The 19,609-nt window shown below is 37.3% G+C and overlaps 1 protein-coding gene across 5 annotated transcripts in view; it reads right to left on the reverse strand.

Moving 5' to 3' along the window:
• Positions 1 to 577: 577 nt before the first annotated feature.
• Positions 578 to 19,609, reverse strand: part of ERCC6L2 (ERCC excision repair 6 like 2) — a 161,059-nt gene continuing 142,027 nt past the window's right edge. For all 5 annotated transcript variants that reach the window (XM_049115792.1, XM_049115790.1, XM_049115795.1 and 2 more), the window contains 2 exons: positions 10,530 to 10,711; positions 578 to 2,971 (listed from right to left, as the gene is read on the reverse strand). In XM_049115792.1, coding sequence (XP_048971749.1) covers positions 1,999 to 2,971; positions 10,530 to 10,711 — 1,155 coding nt within the window. In that variant the 3' untranslated portion in view covers positions 578 to 1,998. The remainder of the gene's footprint in view (positions 2,972 to 10,529; positions 10,712 to 19,609) is intronic.

A 19,609-nucleotide genomic window follows, 5' to 3' on the forward strand; every position in this document is an offset into this window, starting at 1 on the left:
CTAATTTTTAAACTTCAGGACTATATTTTTGATCCCATTTTGACTTTTACCGGTAAAAGTCTCTTTAATACTATTTCGTTATGTTGTATGAATATCATTTTATGATTCGAAGGTCCTATCTATATTAAAGTTTTTAAAGGTATTTTATTTTATTCAAGAGCCACTTTTATTAAAATGCCTGAACTCTACCATCTGGTATTTAACTGAGATGAAGGGGTCCACTTGCTTATCCGGCCTCCACCTACAGCTAGTCCCACAGCAGGCTAACAGCATTTAATATCTACCACAGATACACAATACATTCATTCTGTAGCAAGCACCTCAGTGAAATTCAGCATCTGATAAGTGTGGATATAGATCAGCTGCAAATAGAAAAAAAGACTCTCTATAATCTATATATAATATATATATTCTATGTATAACCTATATTACCTAAAACAATGATCTGCAAACTGTGATTTCCAATCATTAATGGGTCGTAAGATCAATTTAGTGGGTTATGAGAACATTAAAAAACACACATATATTAAGAGCCAAAAGCGTAATAGGAAAGGAAATATCAAAGTACACTGCATGCTTTATGGGTAAATATTATTTCATAAACATTTTATTTTAATCTTATATATGTATTAACACATATGTACTGAGTCATGATATAAAATAGATTTCACAGCTCTCAACAACATCCCAAAGAACATATTTGGTCACTTGGTCCCTTGAGAAAAGATTTGTTTTTTTGTTTTTATTTCTCCATTTACAGCCATGGTTCTCCTGCAAGGTGGGTACTCTGAAGGCCTTGGGCTCCGAGCACCACCCCTTCCTGGCTCACTGCTATTTCCTATTTTTCCTCCTGCCCACCCAAGCTCCCAGAGCTCCACTGAAGGAAATGAGCCACCGTGCATCTGAATGTGGATCAGTAGAAGCCTCGGGTCCCTGCCACCACATGCCAGGCATGAGGACAGGGGCTTAATAGATGTGACTCTTTACAGAGGTGGTTTCCTGTTTTTTACCTGTAGTGGTAACTCACCTGTGCATCTCAAGCCTCTGGCACAGTATACATAGAGACTGAATGGATGTTTCCACATAAATCAATTCAACAATAAGCACATTCTGTAGATTGTATACCATATAAATTAAATTCAACAAAATAGAAGAATTTTAAATAAAATGCTTCATTTCTCCATACTTAATATAAAAATACTACACAAAGTTTAATTTATATTGATTAAATCCTGTTGTATAAAAGTTGAGGCATCGCGTTCTGTGGCTATTGGTTTTATGACTTGTCATACAGTTATACATATGTATATGTACAGTTATACATTTTGTATACAGTTGTAGTACAGTTATACATTAACCCTTTGATTTTGAGCAGTTATAAACTTATTTTAATACAACATCATATGTTCAGTACTAGCTATTACTTTCATCTAAAATAATTTAGTAATAGTACATGATACTTTGGAAAAAGTAAAACAGTTAATAATTTTCAAAATGCTACTAAGAAAGACATCAATGTACACCTGATTTGGGGGATGACCATATTTTGGCCTGTGACTTAATGGAATCTGGGAGAGTAAACCAAAGCTTTTTTTAAGCTGGAAGGACACACATTGTTCTTTGAGTTCAAACCCTTCATCTTTCATATTAGGAACTATCTGCACACCAAGGTAAGTATAAGTGACTTATCTACAGGCACATAATTACACAGTAAGGGAGATGTCCCAGGTTTCTTGATAACAAATCTAGACCTCTTCTATTTCATAAAGATGTTTATACTATAATTCAATCATATTTTTAAAAGATCAAATCAGATATCAAGGAAAACAAATACATGATAACCTTTTAGGCTAAAACAGTGCTAGAGCAAATGTTTAATAAACATGTGTGTTGACAGCTGTGCTGCAGGTAAACGTAGTGAGTGTGGAATACAGAGCTGTAAAGACAGGTGGCTGAAGTCCACTGGTCACAGTAATTCATTCTATGTTTCTTTATGCATTACTTTTGTGCATTCATTGTGTTTTCATCTGTATCACTTGAACTCAATTTTTTCCACAAAAATTTCTCATTTGATTTCCAAAGTGAGGTTTCCAGCTCCTCTTTCCTTTTGGAGGATGCAGCAAGGGGCACTTTTTCACACAGAGTCTCTATCACTGCCAAGTCGGTGAGTTTACTAAGACTGTCATCATTCTGTTCATTCAAGATGTCCCAGAAATCTTTTGGTCTCTGTTTTGCTTTTTCCATGGGCCCTGAAAGAACTTTCCTTGGCAGTTGTGTGGGACCGTTCCCATGACTTTTAAAGAGGTCATCAAGAATAGACGTGTCACCAAGTAAGCCTACCACAGAAGTATCTCCTAACACTGGATTTTTTATCTTTTTGTTTTCCACTTTGAAAAGGGGCTCATTTCTTGAAATGCCTGTTCTTGTTAGGTTTTGTTCATCTTTCATGGTATATTCCAAATTTTCTAACTCATCTGCTTCAGACTTAGTGTTCAGGGAACAGGATGCTATAATGTTTTTAGGGGCTTGGCTGTTTTTCCCATTGTCAGTCTCTTGAGTTGAACTTAGAGGTGATTCATTAGTTTCTCCATCATTAGAAAGCACCACTTCTCTATGGAAACTGTGATTTTGAAACTTAACTGATTTTTCTTTATGTATTTTTGGGCTATAAATTTGAGAGACTTTTTTGGAAGAATCTTTAAATGACAAAGTTTCAGAATCTGACAGCCTTTCTTTTATAAGAGATACATTTTTTTCAGACTTATTCCTGACACTCTCTCTTTTCTGATGGGAAGATTTAATGAGTTCTGCATCAGAATCCACAAAAAAATCTTTTACCTCTGGATATTGAGAAGCATAAAAGTCTTTTAGCATTTTCTGTCGTTCTTCTGATGTGGCATTGGTTATATGGCTAGCAAATTCCTTTACAGAAGGGAAGTTAAAATAAGAAGCCATTTCTTGAAATTGTTTTCTGAAGATTTAATGAACAAAAGCAGAGGTTATTTTTATTACATTTTATTTTTAAAGAACTCATCACCATTGATATTATATAAAGCAATGTATATTTGACCCTTGAAAACAAGGGTGTTAGGTTTCCCCATGCAGTTGAAAATACAAGTATAACTTTTGATTCTCCCCAACATTAGCCTACTGTTGATTGGAAACCTTATTGATAACATAAAACAGTCAACACATATTTTGTATGTTATATGTATTGTGTGCTGTATTCTTACAATAAGCTAGAGAAAAGGAAAATGTCATTAAGAAATCATAAAGAAAATACATTTACACACTACTGTATTTACCAAAAAATGTTGCCTAGAAGTGGATTTACACTGTTCAAACCCATGTTGTTCAAGGGTCCCCTTGTAATTCTATTCATGCAGTGTACATTAGCTTAATTCCGTAATGAAAATGCATTTATTTTACACTAGCAGGATGTGACCTCTTCCCTCATGCTACTGAAAAAAACCTTTAGCTCATGAAGTCACCAGCTTTTTAAGTCATTCTGATTTATACTATTAAGTATTTCCTGGGAATTGTGGGATTGCAGCATGCAATTTGGCTCCAGCCAGCCAATTTATGACTGATATGAGAATCATAATTTGTAGAATCTGTACTTGAAAATCTATATTGCATTTAAGTCCTACAATTGTCAAAGAAAGGTCTTAATGAATGGAAAAGAGAAAATTCTGAAAAAATAAAGGGGTTTTTCTTCTTCTCTCTCCTTTTCCTTCTTCCACAAATATAACATAGAAATTTCACAAACGTTTTGATGATCTTAAAGGAAAATTCAAAACTGATAAACCTAGATTCTTTCTTCTCCCACCTGGTTCAACTTGGGTATAGACAGCTAAACTAAGAAGTGAGATGCTATTTAAAACAGTGAGTTTGGGGATCCCTGGGTGGCTCAGTGGTTTGGGGCCTGCCTTTGGCCCGGGGCGTGATCCTGGAGTCCCGGGATTGGGTCTCGCGTTGGTCTCCCGGTGTGGAGCCTGCTTCTCTCTCTGCCTGTGTCTCTGCCTCTCTCTCTCTCTGTGTGTGTCTATCATGGATAGATAAATTAAATCTTTAAAAAAAAAAAAAAGCAGTGAGTTTCACTCTTGCTCTAAAATACTAATATAAGCTGTTGTATGCATATATGAGAAAATGGGCCTTCCAGAACCCTTGTAAGACAGAGGCAGAAAGAAAGATCATTTCAGAAGCCTAGACACCAGACTCTGCTCCCTTCCTCAGATGAGAGTGCTACGGACTGAAGTGTGTCCCCCTCAAATTCAGATGTTGAAGCCCTAATCCTCAGTGTGACTCGGTTTGGAGATAGATCCTTTAGAAGGTAATTAAGATTAAAGAAGGTCATGAGAAGCCACCAGAGAGATCTTTCTCCACCATGAGAGGATGTGGTGAGAAGGTCACCATCTGCAAGCCAGGAGGAGAACCCTCACCAGAATCCAAATCAGCTGGCATCTTGATCTTGAACTTCCCAGGCTCTAGAACTGTGAGAAATAACTTTCTGTTGTTTAAGGCCCAGTCTATGGTATTTTGTTACGGGAGACGGAGTAGACTAAGACAGAGGGATTGCTCTGATAATGCTGAGTTTGGGCCATGTATCAGGAATGCTCAATGTTCAGAGATATTCTTTTAAACAAAAGCCAGAGACAAGAGACAGTGTTGTAGCACATGGTTAATAGTCTCAAAGTTCTAGAATATATTTTTTATTTTATATAATATTTCCTTAAAACAGTCATTTATGCATTCAACAAAATTTATAGACCCTTTATGTCATAGGCACTGTGAACAGCCCTACTACCATATTCTTCAAGGCATTTATAGTCAAGCTGGGGGGAGACAGATGCATACAAATCAAACCAGAAGGGAGTGATAAGTCCATTATGGATGTAAATATAGGGCCCTGGGGGTACCCAGAGAAGAGGTACCTAAGCCAGCGATGGGTCATGGGTAAGGTAGCAGAGAAGGCTTCTTTGGTGCTACCAGTCAGGTAAGGATGAGCAAGGAAACTTTCCAGGCAGAGGGAGAACAGGCACAGGCCTACTTCTGAGAGGACCTGGCTCACAGGGTGGGCAGGAGAAACAGCTAAGGAAGAGGCTGAAAATCATGAGGGGTTTGTATGTCAATTTCAGAAGTTTGAATTTTCTCCTGAACACAACAGAGAATCCTGAAAGTAAAATATTTATTTATTTGTAATGTATATAAATAGGAGCTTTAAAGCCACTGTTATTTTTTGCTGCTCAGGTCAGGTTATACAGTTTGTGTTTCCTGTGATTTTAGTGGCAATCCATCCCACATGCTCAGGACTTTCTTACATGGCTCCAAGAGGAGCATGCTGGCTCCTAGTCCTTACCACATGGGTCCTGTTAACTGTTCCACATCCAGATATTATCTACGCCTGATCAACAGCCATTCTTACGGCCACCAGGGTATTTAATAACACAAATACAAGCTTCCAATTTTCTCTCCTGGAAATTGCCAGTGTTCTTGTTGGAAAGCAACAAGCACGTTCTTAAAAGGCTCCAGTTTTCACTTCATATGAAGTAATGAGGTATTATTATTTTGTTTATTAATCATCTCCAAATCCATTTTCATGGCATTCCTAACAAATATTTGTGCTGCAAAGATTAAGTTAATGGCAGAGTTACAGGCTGATGTCTTTTTATTTATCCAAGACTTGGTGGGGTCTCAGCAGCTGCCAAAGTACTTTCACCTTTGCTGTGCTGACTCACTCACAATCCTACAATTCGGTCACTTCTGGGAGGAGAGCTGTTTCTGACCCATGTTATGTCAGTAATATGCAAGTAAATTAGGTTGTGCCGTTGCCCCTCACAGGATGAGTTACGATTATAATTCATTTTATTTTTGCCTTCTAACTTGCTTTCATAATTTTTGGTCTTTAAAAGAATTTTTTCTAAGTATTTAAGTAAGTGCAAGTTACAATCAGGAGGTGTAAGTTTAGCCACTTTTTTACAGACTCGATCCCGGGTCTCCAGGGTCATGCCCTGGGCTGAAGGCAGCGCTACATCACTGAGCCACTGGGCTGCCCACGTTAGCCATTTTCTAAGAATAATTTAGTAAACTAGAGTAGACCCTCAGAAGCCACTATAGAGAAAGGAAAAAAAGGAAACCAGAGATCAGTATCTCTCAGCAAATATATCCAGGGTAGTTGTGTGTCATGATATAATTCTAGTTCTCTCCCCTTTGCCATTGCCAGAGGAACTGAGGGAAAGGGGTAGAACCCAGCTACACCATCTTCTATTTGCCTGAGCTTTCTGAAGTGAAGGGGGGACTGAAACTTCATTCCAGTGACCTGAGGGCTGCAGCTGGTATAGATTCCAGAATCTCAAACAGGGGAATGGTTAGCGGGAAAGACGTCAGGAGTTCTGACACCATGCCCTGGCTCAGATGTTGGTATTCTAAGGTTAGCCTTTCACTTAACCTGAGACATTTCTTCCCTAGGATGAATAGACAAAGAAGGAAGAAGGCAAAAACTAATTGTTAATAGTTTTATTTTTATAGATAGTGCTAAAGGGGATAAGGACACTTGTGCTCCTCAAAAACTGGTAAAACGCATTATGGCCTGCCTCTCAGCAAAATAAATGCCTCAAGTAAATTGTCCCAAATTTGCCCAGAATCGTAGTTATAAGTCTGTTTAAGAGGAGATATGCCACTGTAGCATGTGGAGTGTTCACCTTTCTGGGCAATGGTGACAGCTGAGAGTCATCCTCCAACCCACCACACCTGCGCCTAAGGGCTGAGGAGCTGCCAAACCCTTGCAGAGAGAATCTCCAACCCAGAGAGCCATCACTATTTGCCCACACTCTGCAGAGGTCTTCAGGGCCAATTTGACCATGACTTGCATCCCTGCTTACTTCAGCTGCTACTCCTCACTTACATGGAACCTCTCATCCCCTCCTAGTCTCTTCATCCCCAATCTAATTCAATCCCTCACCCTTCCAGACTGTCCTTCGATGCCCCCAGAACCAGGCTGTGATCTACCAACTCCCCTGTTCTTCTCCTGGAATGGTCCCTCTGTCCCCTCATACCACCTCCTCCTATGCAGCCCTCACAAGCTAAGGCTCCTATGCCTTACACCCTAAACCTCAGGATTCATGGTTCACATTGCTGCTTCCAGACCAATATTCTCTTTCTCTTGGAGATTCCTTCCCCTCTTTTAGGTTTATGCTATCTCGCTAAACCATTCTCTCTCTCATGTTGACTGATCTTTTAATTGCTTCCCACTAATGACTGAACACTCAAGATTAACTCTACTTCCTTTCCCATCTCCTGCCATCATCCTTTTGTTTTTTAAAATTTTATTTATTTGAGAGCGAGAGAATACAAGCAAAGGGAGGAGTAGAGGGAGAGGGAGAAATAGGCTCTGCAACTGAGCAGGGAGCCCCATGTGGGGCTCAATTCCAGGACCCTGAGATCATGACCTGAGCTAAAGGCAGACACTTAACTGACTGGGCCACTCAGGCGCCCCTCATCATTCTTAATAACACCAATATCCATGTAGATGCTCTACCTAACTCCAACTCTTGGCCTACCAATTTTCTTTACCACCCCTGACCCAAGACTCAACTGCATATCAGGTCCCTATTCCCAAGGCCACAGACAGCTACCATGATTACCATCAATTGCACAACCTGCAAATCCCTGAATTCACTCACCTCATACACCAGCTCAATCATTCAATTCCCCAATGACAACAATGCTGGAAGATACTTCTGACCTCATCAAGCCTCCCCTTCATCTCGTTTAGGTTCAACTTTGTAATTACTCCTTTGCAAACAACCTTCAGCTTCCTTGCTTCTCTTTCCCTCCATTCTCCTAACTCCTGATAAAACCCAGCCATCTCTATTCTGTGTCTGCAATGGAGCAATTGAAGCTTGCTGAACAAAGTCTGCACAACTGCATGGATGTTTTTTTTTTTTTTTAAAGCTTTTATTTTTATTTTTTAAAGATTTTATTTATTCATGAGAGACACAGAGAGAGAGAGAGAGGCAGAGACACAGGCAGAGGGAGAAGCAGGCTCCATGCAGGGAGCCCAATGTGGGACTCGATTCTGGGTCTCCAGGATCACAACCCCGGCCGAAGGCGACACTAAACCGCTGAGCCACCGGGACTGCCCTGCATGGATGTTTCTATTGGAATTATTCTCCATCAGGGACTTAACATGAGCCATGAATTCTAGTCTCACTAAGCTTGCTATCCTACTTTTTAAGTGATTTATTTACTTTTTTTTTTTTTTTTAATTTTTATTTATTTATGATAGTCACAGAGAGAGAGAGAGAGAGAGGCAGAGACACAGGCAGAGGGAGAAGCAGGCTCCATGCACCGGGAGCCTGACGTGGGATTCGATCCCGGGTCTCCAGGATCGCGCCCTGGGCCAAAGGCAGGCGCCAAACCGCTGCGCCACCCAGGGATCCCTAAGTGATTTATTATATGACGTTTCTCTCCTGAAATTTCTTTCCCTCTGAAACGATACTTTAATTCTCAATACTTTGAGGAAATATCACCATATCAATGCCTGTCTTCATCCCTTCATCTAGAAGGCTAGACTTTCCTCAGTGGTCTGGATCACACCCTCTCCTGCCTCTGGGACTTCTGTTATCATGTCTTTGGCATGATCTCTTTTTCCCCTATTAGTCTTTTCCCTCAACACACAAACAGGTTCTATTGTCTTCCCAACTTAAAAAAAACTTATCTTTGACCCATAACGGCCTCCAGCTCCTGCTACTTTTCACTCTCAAAGAGCTGTTACAAGGTCTGCCCATCCCCTGCTTGCCCACCACCTCACCCCGGCACCTGCCCATGGATTTACGAACTGCTCACATCAAGGTGGCCAATGAGTTCTCTGCTGCCAGTTCCAGGAGGCACTTTCCCACTTCATCTAATTCTGGTTCTCAAAAGCATTTAATAAAGTAAAGTGCTCCTTCCTTTTATTGTGCCTCCTACCCAGCGGGCCACTGTCACCTGAAGGTTTAGTCTTGGGGCTTCTTCGCTCCTCTCAGTGCTAGGTAGGTTCCTAGGTTATTCACACAGTCAGTGGCTCTAAAATCATTTATAATCTCAATGCTGATGACTTCCATACCTAGATCTCCAGCCCCCAAACCCTAGAGGAGCATATCTATTGCCTATTTGGAATTTCCACAGAACCTCAAATTTAATATATGAGCAAAAAGAGAACTCTTGATTTTTTTTTTTTTAATTTTTATTTATTTATGATAGTCACAGAGAGAGAGAGAGAGAGAGAGGCAGAGACTCAGGCAGAGGGAGAAGCAGGCTCCATGCACCGGGAGCCCGATGTGGGATTCGATCCCGGGTCTCCAGGATCGCGCCCTGGGCCAAAGGCAGGCGCCAAACCGCTGCGCCACCCAGGGATCCCTTGATTTTTTTCAATTCCAGTTTTCCCTATTTAGTAAATCCAGTCTGTTGTTCCAACGACTAGTCCAGTACCAGACTGAATTCATGTATTTAACTGTCTCCATGACAACCACTGTATTGCAAACCACCGACTAGTTCCTTCCAGTTTCCCCTAATCTGCCTCTTCCACGCAGCAACTAGAACAATCTTTTGGAAACATACATCAGATCATGTTCATGTTTCAATAGCTTTCGGCTGCACTCAGAATAAAATGCAAAATTTGTCCACAACCTACAGGGCTTTGCATGCTCCAGCCCCACCTGTCTTGGCCTTCGTCTCATGGCAGTCTACTTGGTTCATGCACTAAGTTCACAAGTCTTCTCTCAGTTCCTTGAACACACCTGACCTCTTCCCTCCACAAGGATGTTTTTTTTTTTTTTTTTAATTTTTTATTGGTGCTCAATTTGCCAACATATAGAATAACACCCAGTGCTCATCCCATCAAGTACCCCCCTAGGTGTCCGTCACCCAGTCACCTCCCCCCCTGCCCACCTCCCTTTCTACCACCCCTAGTTCGTTTCCCAGAGTTAGGAGTCTCTCATGTTCTGTCTCACAAGGATGTTCTTACTCTAGTTCTTTGCCTGGTTATCTCTCAGGTCACAGATGTCAATTCTGTCACGAAGTCTTTCCTGAAAGCTATCTGCACCCTTCCGGATCCCATTATTCTCTATCAAGGAGGCCTGTCCACTTCTTTCTTGTATAATTTTATAATTATTTATAAGTTTTTTTTATTTTTGAAAGTTTTATGGTTCAATGCCAACTCCCACTGCACTATAAGCTCTATGTCCTTTTTTACCCTCTATGTTCATCACCCAGCACAATGCCGGAGTACATGTTAGGTGCTCAATAAATATTCAATGAATGCATATAACGCACTTAAGTATTTTGTGTATCCATATAGAATGATTTCATTTTTCATCAATTCAGGGTTTAGCTTTCTAAAAACATTTAAAATATTTGGAATTTATTTTTTAAAGTGTACAAATTCAGGTGCCAAGTATGGTTAAAATTCAAATAATTTGTGTATTTTATTAAGTAGCTATATTTCTTTTGTGAATAATTCCCAAAGTCCAGTGTTTTTATAGATATACCTGCGGATCCCTTTTGGCGTTTCTCCAATTATGAAGATGGTCTGTTCTGTGCGGTAGACTATTTTCTTCTTCTTACTTACAGGGTGTGAAATGTAGAGAGGAAATGAAATGTTTCCTTCACTTAGTTGTTGGCTTTTCTCTGTATGTGTCAATGTATCTGTCTTCATTTTTTCTTTATGCGTCTGAAAAGAGAAGGAAAGCAAAAACTAAGTCTGAAAAAAATAGTCATTTTTGGTCAAACGAGGAGATGGCCTTATTTTTCCCCCAAGCTCTTTATAATCAAGTATATCATATTCTCCAACCAATTCCATTATGAGACATGTTAATCTAGATTTTTAAAAAGAACATGTAGGGAAAAATTACTTTTATATCTTTCTGAAAAGTAATGGCAATACTATGATATTTCCATGGTGTCTATGGTTTAAGATACATGTTAAAGATATATCTCTCTTAAAGGTGTAATAAAAGTAATAGCAATAATATGATGCCTTCATTGTCAAGACTGATTGCATTCTATATACATGGTGATATCCATAATACTAAGTGAAATAAAAAGTAATGATTATAAGAATAATGGCATAAAAATGAGATATTTAAAATTCTTAAATTCAATAATTTCTCTCAATATTAGTAATCAGATTTTCAGGCATTTACTTTTATGTAAGTAGCCAAACTTTTAACAAATAATAATCTTTATATGATCAGTAAGTAAGAAATCATTTTCATAAATCCTACTTTTTAATCTCTACTGATTGCCAGGCTATTTAGTGATTTTAAGATGCTAACTACAGTTGGTTGAAATTACAGATAAAATCTTATTTATGTTACAGACTATACGGGTTGCTTGTTTAACATAAATGGTTAAAAACACCGGGTCAAGAAAAAAATAATTTTAAACTATATGGTTCCAATTTCCTTGAGAAGATGCTACAGTGAGTATGTGGAAAGTGCTATCCCATTCCAAAAAGAGAAATATTGGATACAATTTGATAACAACAATAGCAAAATTATATTTGAGCTCAGAAGTAAGAAAGGTAAATCTCTAGGTGTCAAAAGCAAAGAAGTAACATAGTGATAAATGGGAGTTAATGCCTTAAATTATATTCTGCAGGCCTCTATGTCTAGAGAGGAAATGAAAATGACTTTCTGCATTAAAAAACAAACAAACCAAAAACAAAGGAGGAGTTAAGAGGATATCCAATTTGCAAATTAAAGCTAGGAAAGTCCAAACTGGGAACACAGGATAGAAGCAGGCTACCTTTATACTCTATATAGGAAGAATCACTGGTCAAATGTGGAATGCCCAGCCTGTGCCAATTGTGGAATCTCATTTTGTAGCACCTGGGTGGTATGGGAAATCTAAGCTAAAAACCAACATAAAAAACTGGCCCAGAATCAGTGAAAACTATAGATCTCAATGAAGGATGAATATAAAAACATACTATAGGAAGATTTCCATAATCCAAAGAATGCTTTTGATTCCAGGATGTGAGGAGTGGTGAGTTGCTCAGGCAAAAATTATGAGGAACATATAAAATCCACCACCATGAAAATGGGCAGGTGCAACAAATGTGAGAATACACATTGGAGGAATTATAGATAATAAAGCAACCTGAAAGAGACTTTTTAAATCATTAGCATGTCCAGAAAGATAAAGGAATAGAATCTGCCAACAAGAACTGGGTATTATATAGGCAGATCTGAAAAAGAACCAAACACAAACTCTAAAACGGAAATATAGTTTTGAAATAAAAAGCAGAGATAGGAACAAGCTCAAAATATGAGTAAAAGCAACACATTAAAAAACAGCCCTACAGTGACAGTTGATAAAGTGGTAGAGTAAGAAGACATAACAAAATTTCTAAGATACTAGAAAGAATAGGGAAAACAGAAAAGATAATGCAAAGTTATAATGGCAGGTAACTGAGGAAAGCATGAATCCTCAAACCAAAAAAGGAGAATCTCTAGTGGGAAAAATAGTATTAATCTGTACTTTGTTATATCATAGAGAATATCTTAAAAACTAGCAGGGAGAAAAAACAAAATATCTCACAAAGAAATGACAATAACCTGAAGACAGACTTCTCATTAATACCATCATCACCAGAAGATAATTAGATGATACCTTCTATATGCAGAGAGGAAAAACTATAAACTTAGAATTCTATACCCAGTTAAACTATCATTATTCTTTTTTTCAGACAAAGACTATAAGAAAGTACTAGATACATATTCTTGTTGATGACATAATTATTTTTTCTTTTATAGGAGTTCACTGGGATTGAAATAGCACATATAAAACGGATGTGGGTAGGGAATAGTTTTTCATTCCAATAATATTTACTGAGCACCTGTTATCTTCCTGGTGCTACAGGATGCAGTTGAGAATAAAGATATTTATATATACAAAGAGGCCCCAACCCTTAGGGGGCTTAAAAGCAACAAGCCATTTTTTATTTTAAAGATGGAACATTTCGTTTTCTTTTAAAAATAAATCATTTATTTCTTCAATTTATATTCAAGTTCATTTTCTTGAAAAACTGAACATAACACATATAGCTGTTCATTATTTTTTCCCTCCCTCCCTCCCTCCCCCCCTTCCTTCCTGTAATCTCTATATCCAACATGGGTACCTAACTAACAACCCTGAGATCAAGAGTCACATGCTCAGTCACCCTGTAACTGTATATTTTGTAGTAGCAAACCATTTCTTTTTCTTTTTTTTTTTTTTTTTAGCAAACATTCTAATGAAAATAAATTGACTTCTTAAATATCTATTGCAAACCAGATGGACAAACACAAAATGTTGAATGTGCTTTCCTTAAAGACAAAACTTCTTGAATTTTAAAACATTAACAGAGAGGAAAATTGTGACCTGTTCATTATTTTTTTTTCTTTCCCTCCCTCCCTCCCTCCCTCCCTCCCTCCCTCCCTCCCTCCCTCCCTTCCTTCCTTCCTTCCTTCCTTCCTTCCTTCCTTCCTTCCTTCCTTCCTCCCTCCCTCCCTTCCTTCCTTCCTGTAATCTCTATATCCAACATGGGTACCTAACTAACAACCCTGAGATCAAGAGTCACGTGTTCAGTCACCCTGTAACTGTATATTTTGTAGGAGCAAACCATTTCTTTTTCTTTCTTTCTTTTTTTTTTTAGCAAACCATTCTAATGAAAATAAATTGACTTCTTAAATATCTATTGCAAACCAGATGGACAAACACAAAATGTTGAATGTGCTTTCCTTAAAGACAAAACTTCTTGAATTTTAAAACATTAACAGAGAGGAAAATTGTGACCTTTAAAGATAAATTTGAAAGAGATTTAATACATTTATTTTACATCATGAGAAAACAGTTGAATGTTCAAAGTTTCCAATAAAAAGGCTCATCATTTTAAATGATCCCCCCCAAATAATGATCTATTATTGTAAGGAGAGATAGGATGTTTACATGAAGATAAAGAGAATAAACAGCAAAAGAAGGAACTGGTCAACCAAGAACAATCCCTCCTCATATAGTGCATCTTCTGAAGCCATAGAGAAATCATGCCAGGCAATGGCAATTTTCAATAATTTACATGATTACTCTGGGTTCTGACTCTGGCAGGATTACAAAGCTCACATTTTATGTGGATACATTTTTTTAAAGTCAGTTTTATAAATTCTTCAGGGAAATTCAGTTTTCCCAACAACAGGTATCAAACATGTGGATCTTTAGTTTTTGCCAAATATCCTATATTTAAAAACCTGATTATGTTAAACAATCATAAAAAAGGAAAAACATTCTTTCCCCACATGGGCTCAATAACCTATCCTTTATTTTTTAAAAATCCATCTAGATTCAGATTTCCATTTTAGTAGAGTCCTTTAAAACTTTACTGAAACAAGGCTGTGAAACAAAATTTTATTAATAAACTTAATAAACATCTTGGTGGTCTTATTATAAAGCCGGTTTCACTCTAGTAAAATAGTATCCTTTACAATAGCTGATACAAGGAAAGCAGTGCCAAAGTGCAGTTGCAATTGTAGTGATAGTTATAATTTATTATAAAGCAAAGTTCAAGGCCTAAGGCCAATATGAAAAGATTCCAGATTATGTGAATTGGACTCAAACTCATCCATTACCTCTATGTCAAAACTGTGAAGTCATATGATACTGAGGCAACATGATAAGGCAGCAATAGTAATTAAGGCTTGAGTAATGAAAAATTCAGTAAAATGAGCTAGATTAGGAATTGAAAAGACAACATTAGCATTATCCCTCCTTAACACTAGGAGAGAAGGTGAGGTTGATTGATAAAGAAAGTAAAATGAATCCACTCCTCTTTCCCCTACAGAGTAGAATGGCCAACAACTGGAACACTATGTCTGTATTTATAAAGAAATATTGCAATCATGACTTGAATAAAGCAGAAATGCCAGTTTCTGCAAAAGCTCCTAATTGTTCCTAATATTTTCTTAAAAAGTTTCTTTAAAACTATCCATCAAGATTTGCCTTAAGGAAGTATTTCTAGGGATGCCTGGGTGGCTCAGTGGTTAAGCATCTGCCTTCGGCTCAGGCCATGATCCTGGAGTCCCAGGATTGAATCCCACATGGTGCTTCCTGCATGGAGTCTGCTTCTCTCTGCCTGTGTCTCTCATGAATAAATAAATAAAACCTTAAAAAAAAAAAAGGAAGTATTTCTATATTCTGTGGTTCTTATGAAACTTTCATATGACAATTTGTGATTATAATGATAAGGAACTATAGAGAAGAACTTTGTACAGTATTTGCATAATATAAATATTTCTGCTAGTATTTTAGAAAGCTTGACACTATTAGAATATAATTTATAACTTAGTAATTGCTATATTTATGATTATTTGCTTAATTACTGAGTATTGTTAGGTGTTTCTGCTATAGTATCTGTATGAAAAGTCAAATTCAATTTATGGAATCTTTATTAAAAATAAAACTTAGTAAGTGTAAGGAACATAGTAATCATTTCTAGGGAAGGTAAAAATGCAATTAAAAATCCATTTGAAGGATGCCTGGGTGGCTTGGTGGTTGAGCGTCTGCCTTTGGCTCAGGGTGTGACCCCAGGGTCCTCGGATCAAGTCCCACATCGGGCTCCCTGCAAGGAGCCTGCTTCTCCCTCTGCCTGTGTCTCTGCCTCTCCCTCTGTGTCTCTCATGAATAAATAAATAAAAATTTAAAAAATCCATTTATAATGAGATTAGTTGAATGGAAATGGGGAGCTACTCAAGAAGGTGGATTTATCAGAGAATTTTGAAGTAATCATTCTAATCTATGAACCATAATGTGTCTTCCTCCTACAGACATAAACATACTATATGGAGCAATCAATTGAGAATTGAAAAAGTGAAGGAAAAACTGTCCTTCAGACCACAGTTAAACAAGGCTAAAAAGGTAAAAGACAGGCTATGTCTGATTATGTAAATCTTAATCTGATTTATGTAATTAAGAATTTAAACACATGATGTGTTATCTTTACAAAAGTAATTGTTATTAAAACTAAAATTCATAATATAAAAATTTGCTCAATTCAGCTAAAACATTAAATATATATTATTTCTATAAGTGATAATTGTTCTAATATATTTTGGCCAAAATGGTCTCATCTATTTACAACTAAAAGTTTAACTTGGAAATAGCTCACTTCAAAAACTTCCTCACTATCAGCTCTGATTTAATTTTGATGAAGTTATAAAATCATTATTGATTTTTCTGATGTTATCTGTAAAATGTGTTTGAAAATATATAACAAAAATTATTTAAAAGGTATAATGTGTACATTCTATAAAATAAAAGCTATAATTATTTTAAGTTGTAAAAGATATACATTTGGAGTATAAATAAATAAGAAGGCACTTTTGTGAGAAAAATTCCATCTTCTAGAGCAGCCACAATGAATCCAATTAGACCTAAACAACTGCATATAATTCTGTACAATTTACTGAGAAGTTTTACGTTTATGTTGGTTCTACCGTTCCTTATCTTTAGACCAACAGTAAGAAACATTCAAATAGCTTTTGATAATACTTTCTTATTCCTTTGAACCAAAAATGCATGGTCTGTATTTCAAGACATTAGATCACTAAGCCAAGTTATATTACTTTAACTGAACCAACAGTTATTTTTTGAAAGGCAAAGCTAAAAAAGGTGATAAAGTACGTATAGATTTTCAGTATGAAAGTAAGAAAAAAAAGACCCTTTAAAAAAATTTAAAGATAGCAATCTTTGGCATCAATATATTGAGAAAAAAAAAAGGCATATTGCCCTATCTCACAGTCATATGATTACATTAGTATTTTTCTATTTACTTTGCTATGTAGGAAATCTATCTTTATTATATACTAGGAAACTTTACTGGCAATAGTTCAGAGAATGTTTATGTTCAAGTTAAAAAAAAAAAAACACCTTTCTACTAATAGTCTTGGAAGTAAAAAATAACTTTGGAAGTAAATCACTAAAGAACTGCAGAGAGCACCTAGAAGGGGATGGCAAGGAAATGAAAAAAGTTCATATTGTCAGTCTTTCCTACAGCCATTCACCTATAACAAATGGGTTAAGAAACATTACAATCCAGGAGAATGAGTTTCAAAAGCAATCATGAGTAGCCTCTACTTCCCGTTTTGGCAGGAGAAATACTATTGTAATCTCTGCCATCTTTCTAAACTCTTGGGGTTACTTCCTGGAGACACATGCACAGCCAGTGCAGATACTGCTGATGCTATCTCCCCTGCTTATGTATGCCCTCCACGGAGGAAGCTTGGACAGGGATAGGGCACAATGAAGCAGAACAGCTAATAGGATGGGTAGCCTTTCCACAGTAGGTGACTGGGAATTACCGAAATGTTTTATTAAGCAATTTTTGAATGATCTGTTGGCTGAGCTGGTTTCTCCAGAAAACACCCTGTAAACATACATCATAACAAAGAGCAATGCATATTTAACAGACACGTTCATGGTTTTTTTTTTCCCCCCCATAACCAGATGTTTAGGCTTGATTCATCATTGAGAGAACTTAAAACAGGGAGATTTTCAAAGGTTCTGATGGCTCGGACCCACCGAGAAGCCTAGGTGGAAAGATTAATTAAAGCTGGATTCTGGGGATCCCTTGGTGGCTCAGTGGTTTAGCACCTGCTTTTGGCCCAGGGTGTGGTCCTGGAGTCCCAGGATTGAGTCCCCATTGGGCTCCCTGCACGGAGCCTGCCTCCCTCTGTGTGTCTCTCATGAATAAATAAATAAAATCTTAAAAAAATTAAAATAAATAAATAAAGCTGGATTCTAAGATCACCAGAGGATCTACCCATTACAGGAAAGCTCTTGGTCTACACCTTGTTCCTGAGAACAGCACAGAGCTTCACAAGCCACTCTGGTCCACTTGTGGATGCACCATGTAGCCACAGTTCCTCACATTGTCCCAATCACACCAACTCTGCTATAGAGACTAAAAAAAAATCAAGTGCTCTTTCATTTGTTTTCTTCATTAAATCTTAAATAGTGAAGTCTGAGAGGCAGCAATGTTTTTGTTTACACATTTGTTCAAATGAGATTAAAAAAGAAATATGCATTTGGGAAAGGGCCAAACTCTGTAAACACATAAAAAGTCAAACTTCCTTGTCTTTGCAAAGGAGAGAATCAGTAGTATTTTTTTTGTATTTTTTTAAATAATAAATTTATTTTTTATTGGTGTTCAATTTGCCAACATACAGAATAACAGAATAACACCCAGTGCTCATCCCGTCAAGTGCCCCCCTCAGTGCCTATCACCCATTCACCCCCACCCCCCGCCCTCCTCCCCTTCCACCACCCCTAATTTGTTTCCCAGAGTTAGGAGTCTTTATGTTCTGTCTCCCTTTCTGATATTTCATCCACGTTGAAGCAAATGGTAGGTATTTGTCATTTCTAATGGCTGAGTAATATTCCATTGAGAATCAGGACATAAAACATAAAACACATAAAAACACATAAAAACATAGAGCATGTGTAAATACATTCATTCAGATGGCATCTGAATATCTAAAAGGACAAAAACTTTTAAGGATCTTTGCACAAGTGTGAAAAGCTCCTATCCTTAAAGTAATCATTCAAGATTTGGCCTGGAGGTAGGAAATATTACTGTAAATGTAGTTTTCCAATATTCAGGAAAGTGTAAGGCAACTATGAGCTACCCCTAAATTGTCTTTACTCATCCTCTGGAGAAAAGCCAGCTGTTTAGAGGACCCACCACAAATACATATTAAAGTCAAATTTTCTTGCACGTTTATTTTATTTATTTATTTATTTATTTATTTATTTAATTTAATATTTTCTTGCATGTTTAGATATGACATTCAAATCTGAAAAGCAAAACAAAACAAAACAAAACATTTAGATGCAAATCCAAATTTTTTTTTTTTTTTTGGTGGGGAGACAGATCAAAGTTTGTTATTATTGTTCTGCTTTCTTCCTGGAAGAAATAATAGTTACAATCCAGCTACATCTATCTGTATTTATTTATCTATATATTTTTAATAGTACTTTGCTTTCTAGGTGAGTCACAACAGGACAACTTTATATTGGCTGTACTGAGCCTAAGTTCCTTTTTTATCCACAAGAGTCCACTTCTCATTTTCTGACAGACCCATCTATCTAAAAGAACAAAGTGATAGTCTTGGGAGAGCAGGTGAATACTGTGGAATACACACTACCAAAATAAATGTAGGGGGACGCCTGGGTGGCTCAGCGGTTTGGCGCCTGCCTTCAGCCCAGGGCGTGATCCTGAAGTCCCGGGATTGGAGTTCCGTATCAGGCTCCCTGCATGGAACCTGCTTCTTCCTCTGCCTCTCTGTGTCTCTCATGAATAAATAAAATCTTTTTTTTATTTTTCTAAAAAGAAATATAGAAAACCCTGGATACACTGCCATAGCAGTCATCTTGTGCAAAAGGCGAGGTGAGACAGTGGCAATCACCAAAGTCTGCAGACCAGTAAAAGGGAGTGTTTTTTTTTTTTTTTTAAATTTTTATTTATTTATGATAGTCACAGAGAGAGAGAGAGAGAGAGAGGCAGAGACACAGGCAGAGGGAGAAGCAGGCTCCATGC

Source organism: Canis lupus, chromosome 1, assembly GCF_003254725.2.
Source record: "Canis lupus dingo isolate Sandy chromosome 1, ASM325472v2, whole genome shotgun sequence".
NCBI lineage: Eukaryota > Metazoa > Chordata > Mammalia > Carnivora > Canidae > Canis > Canis lupus.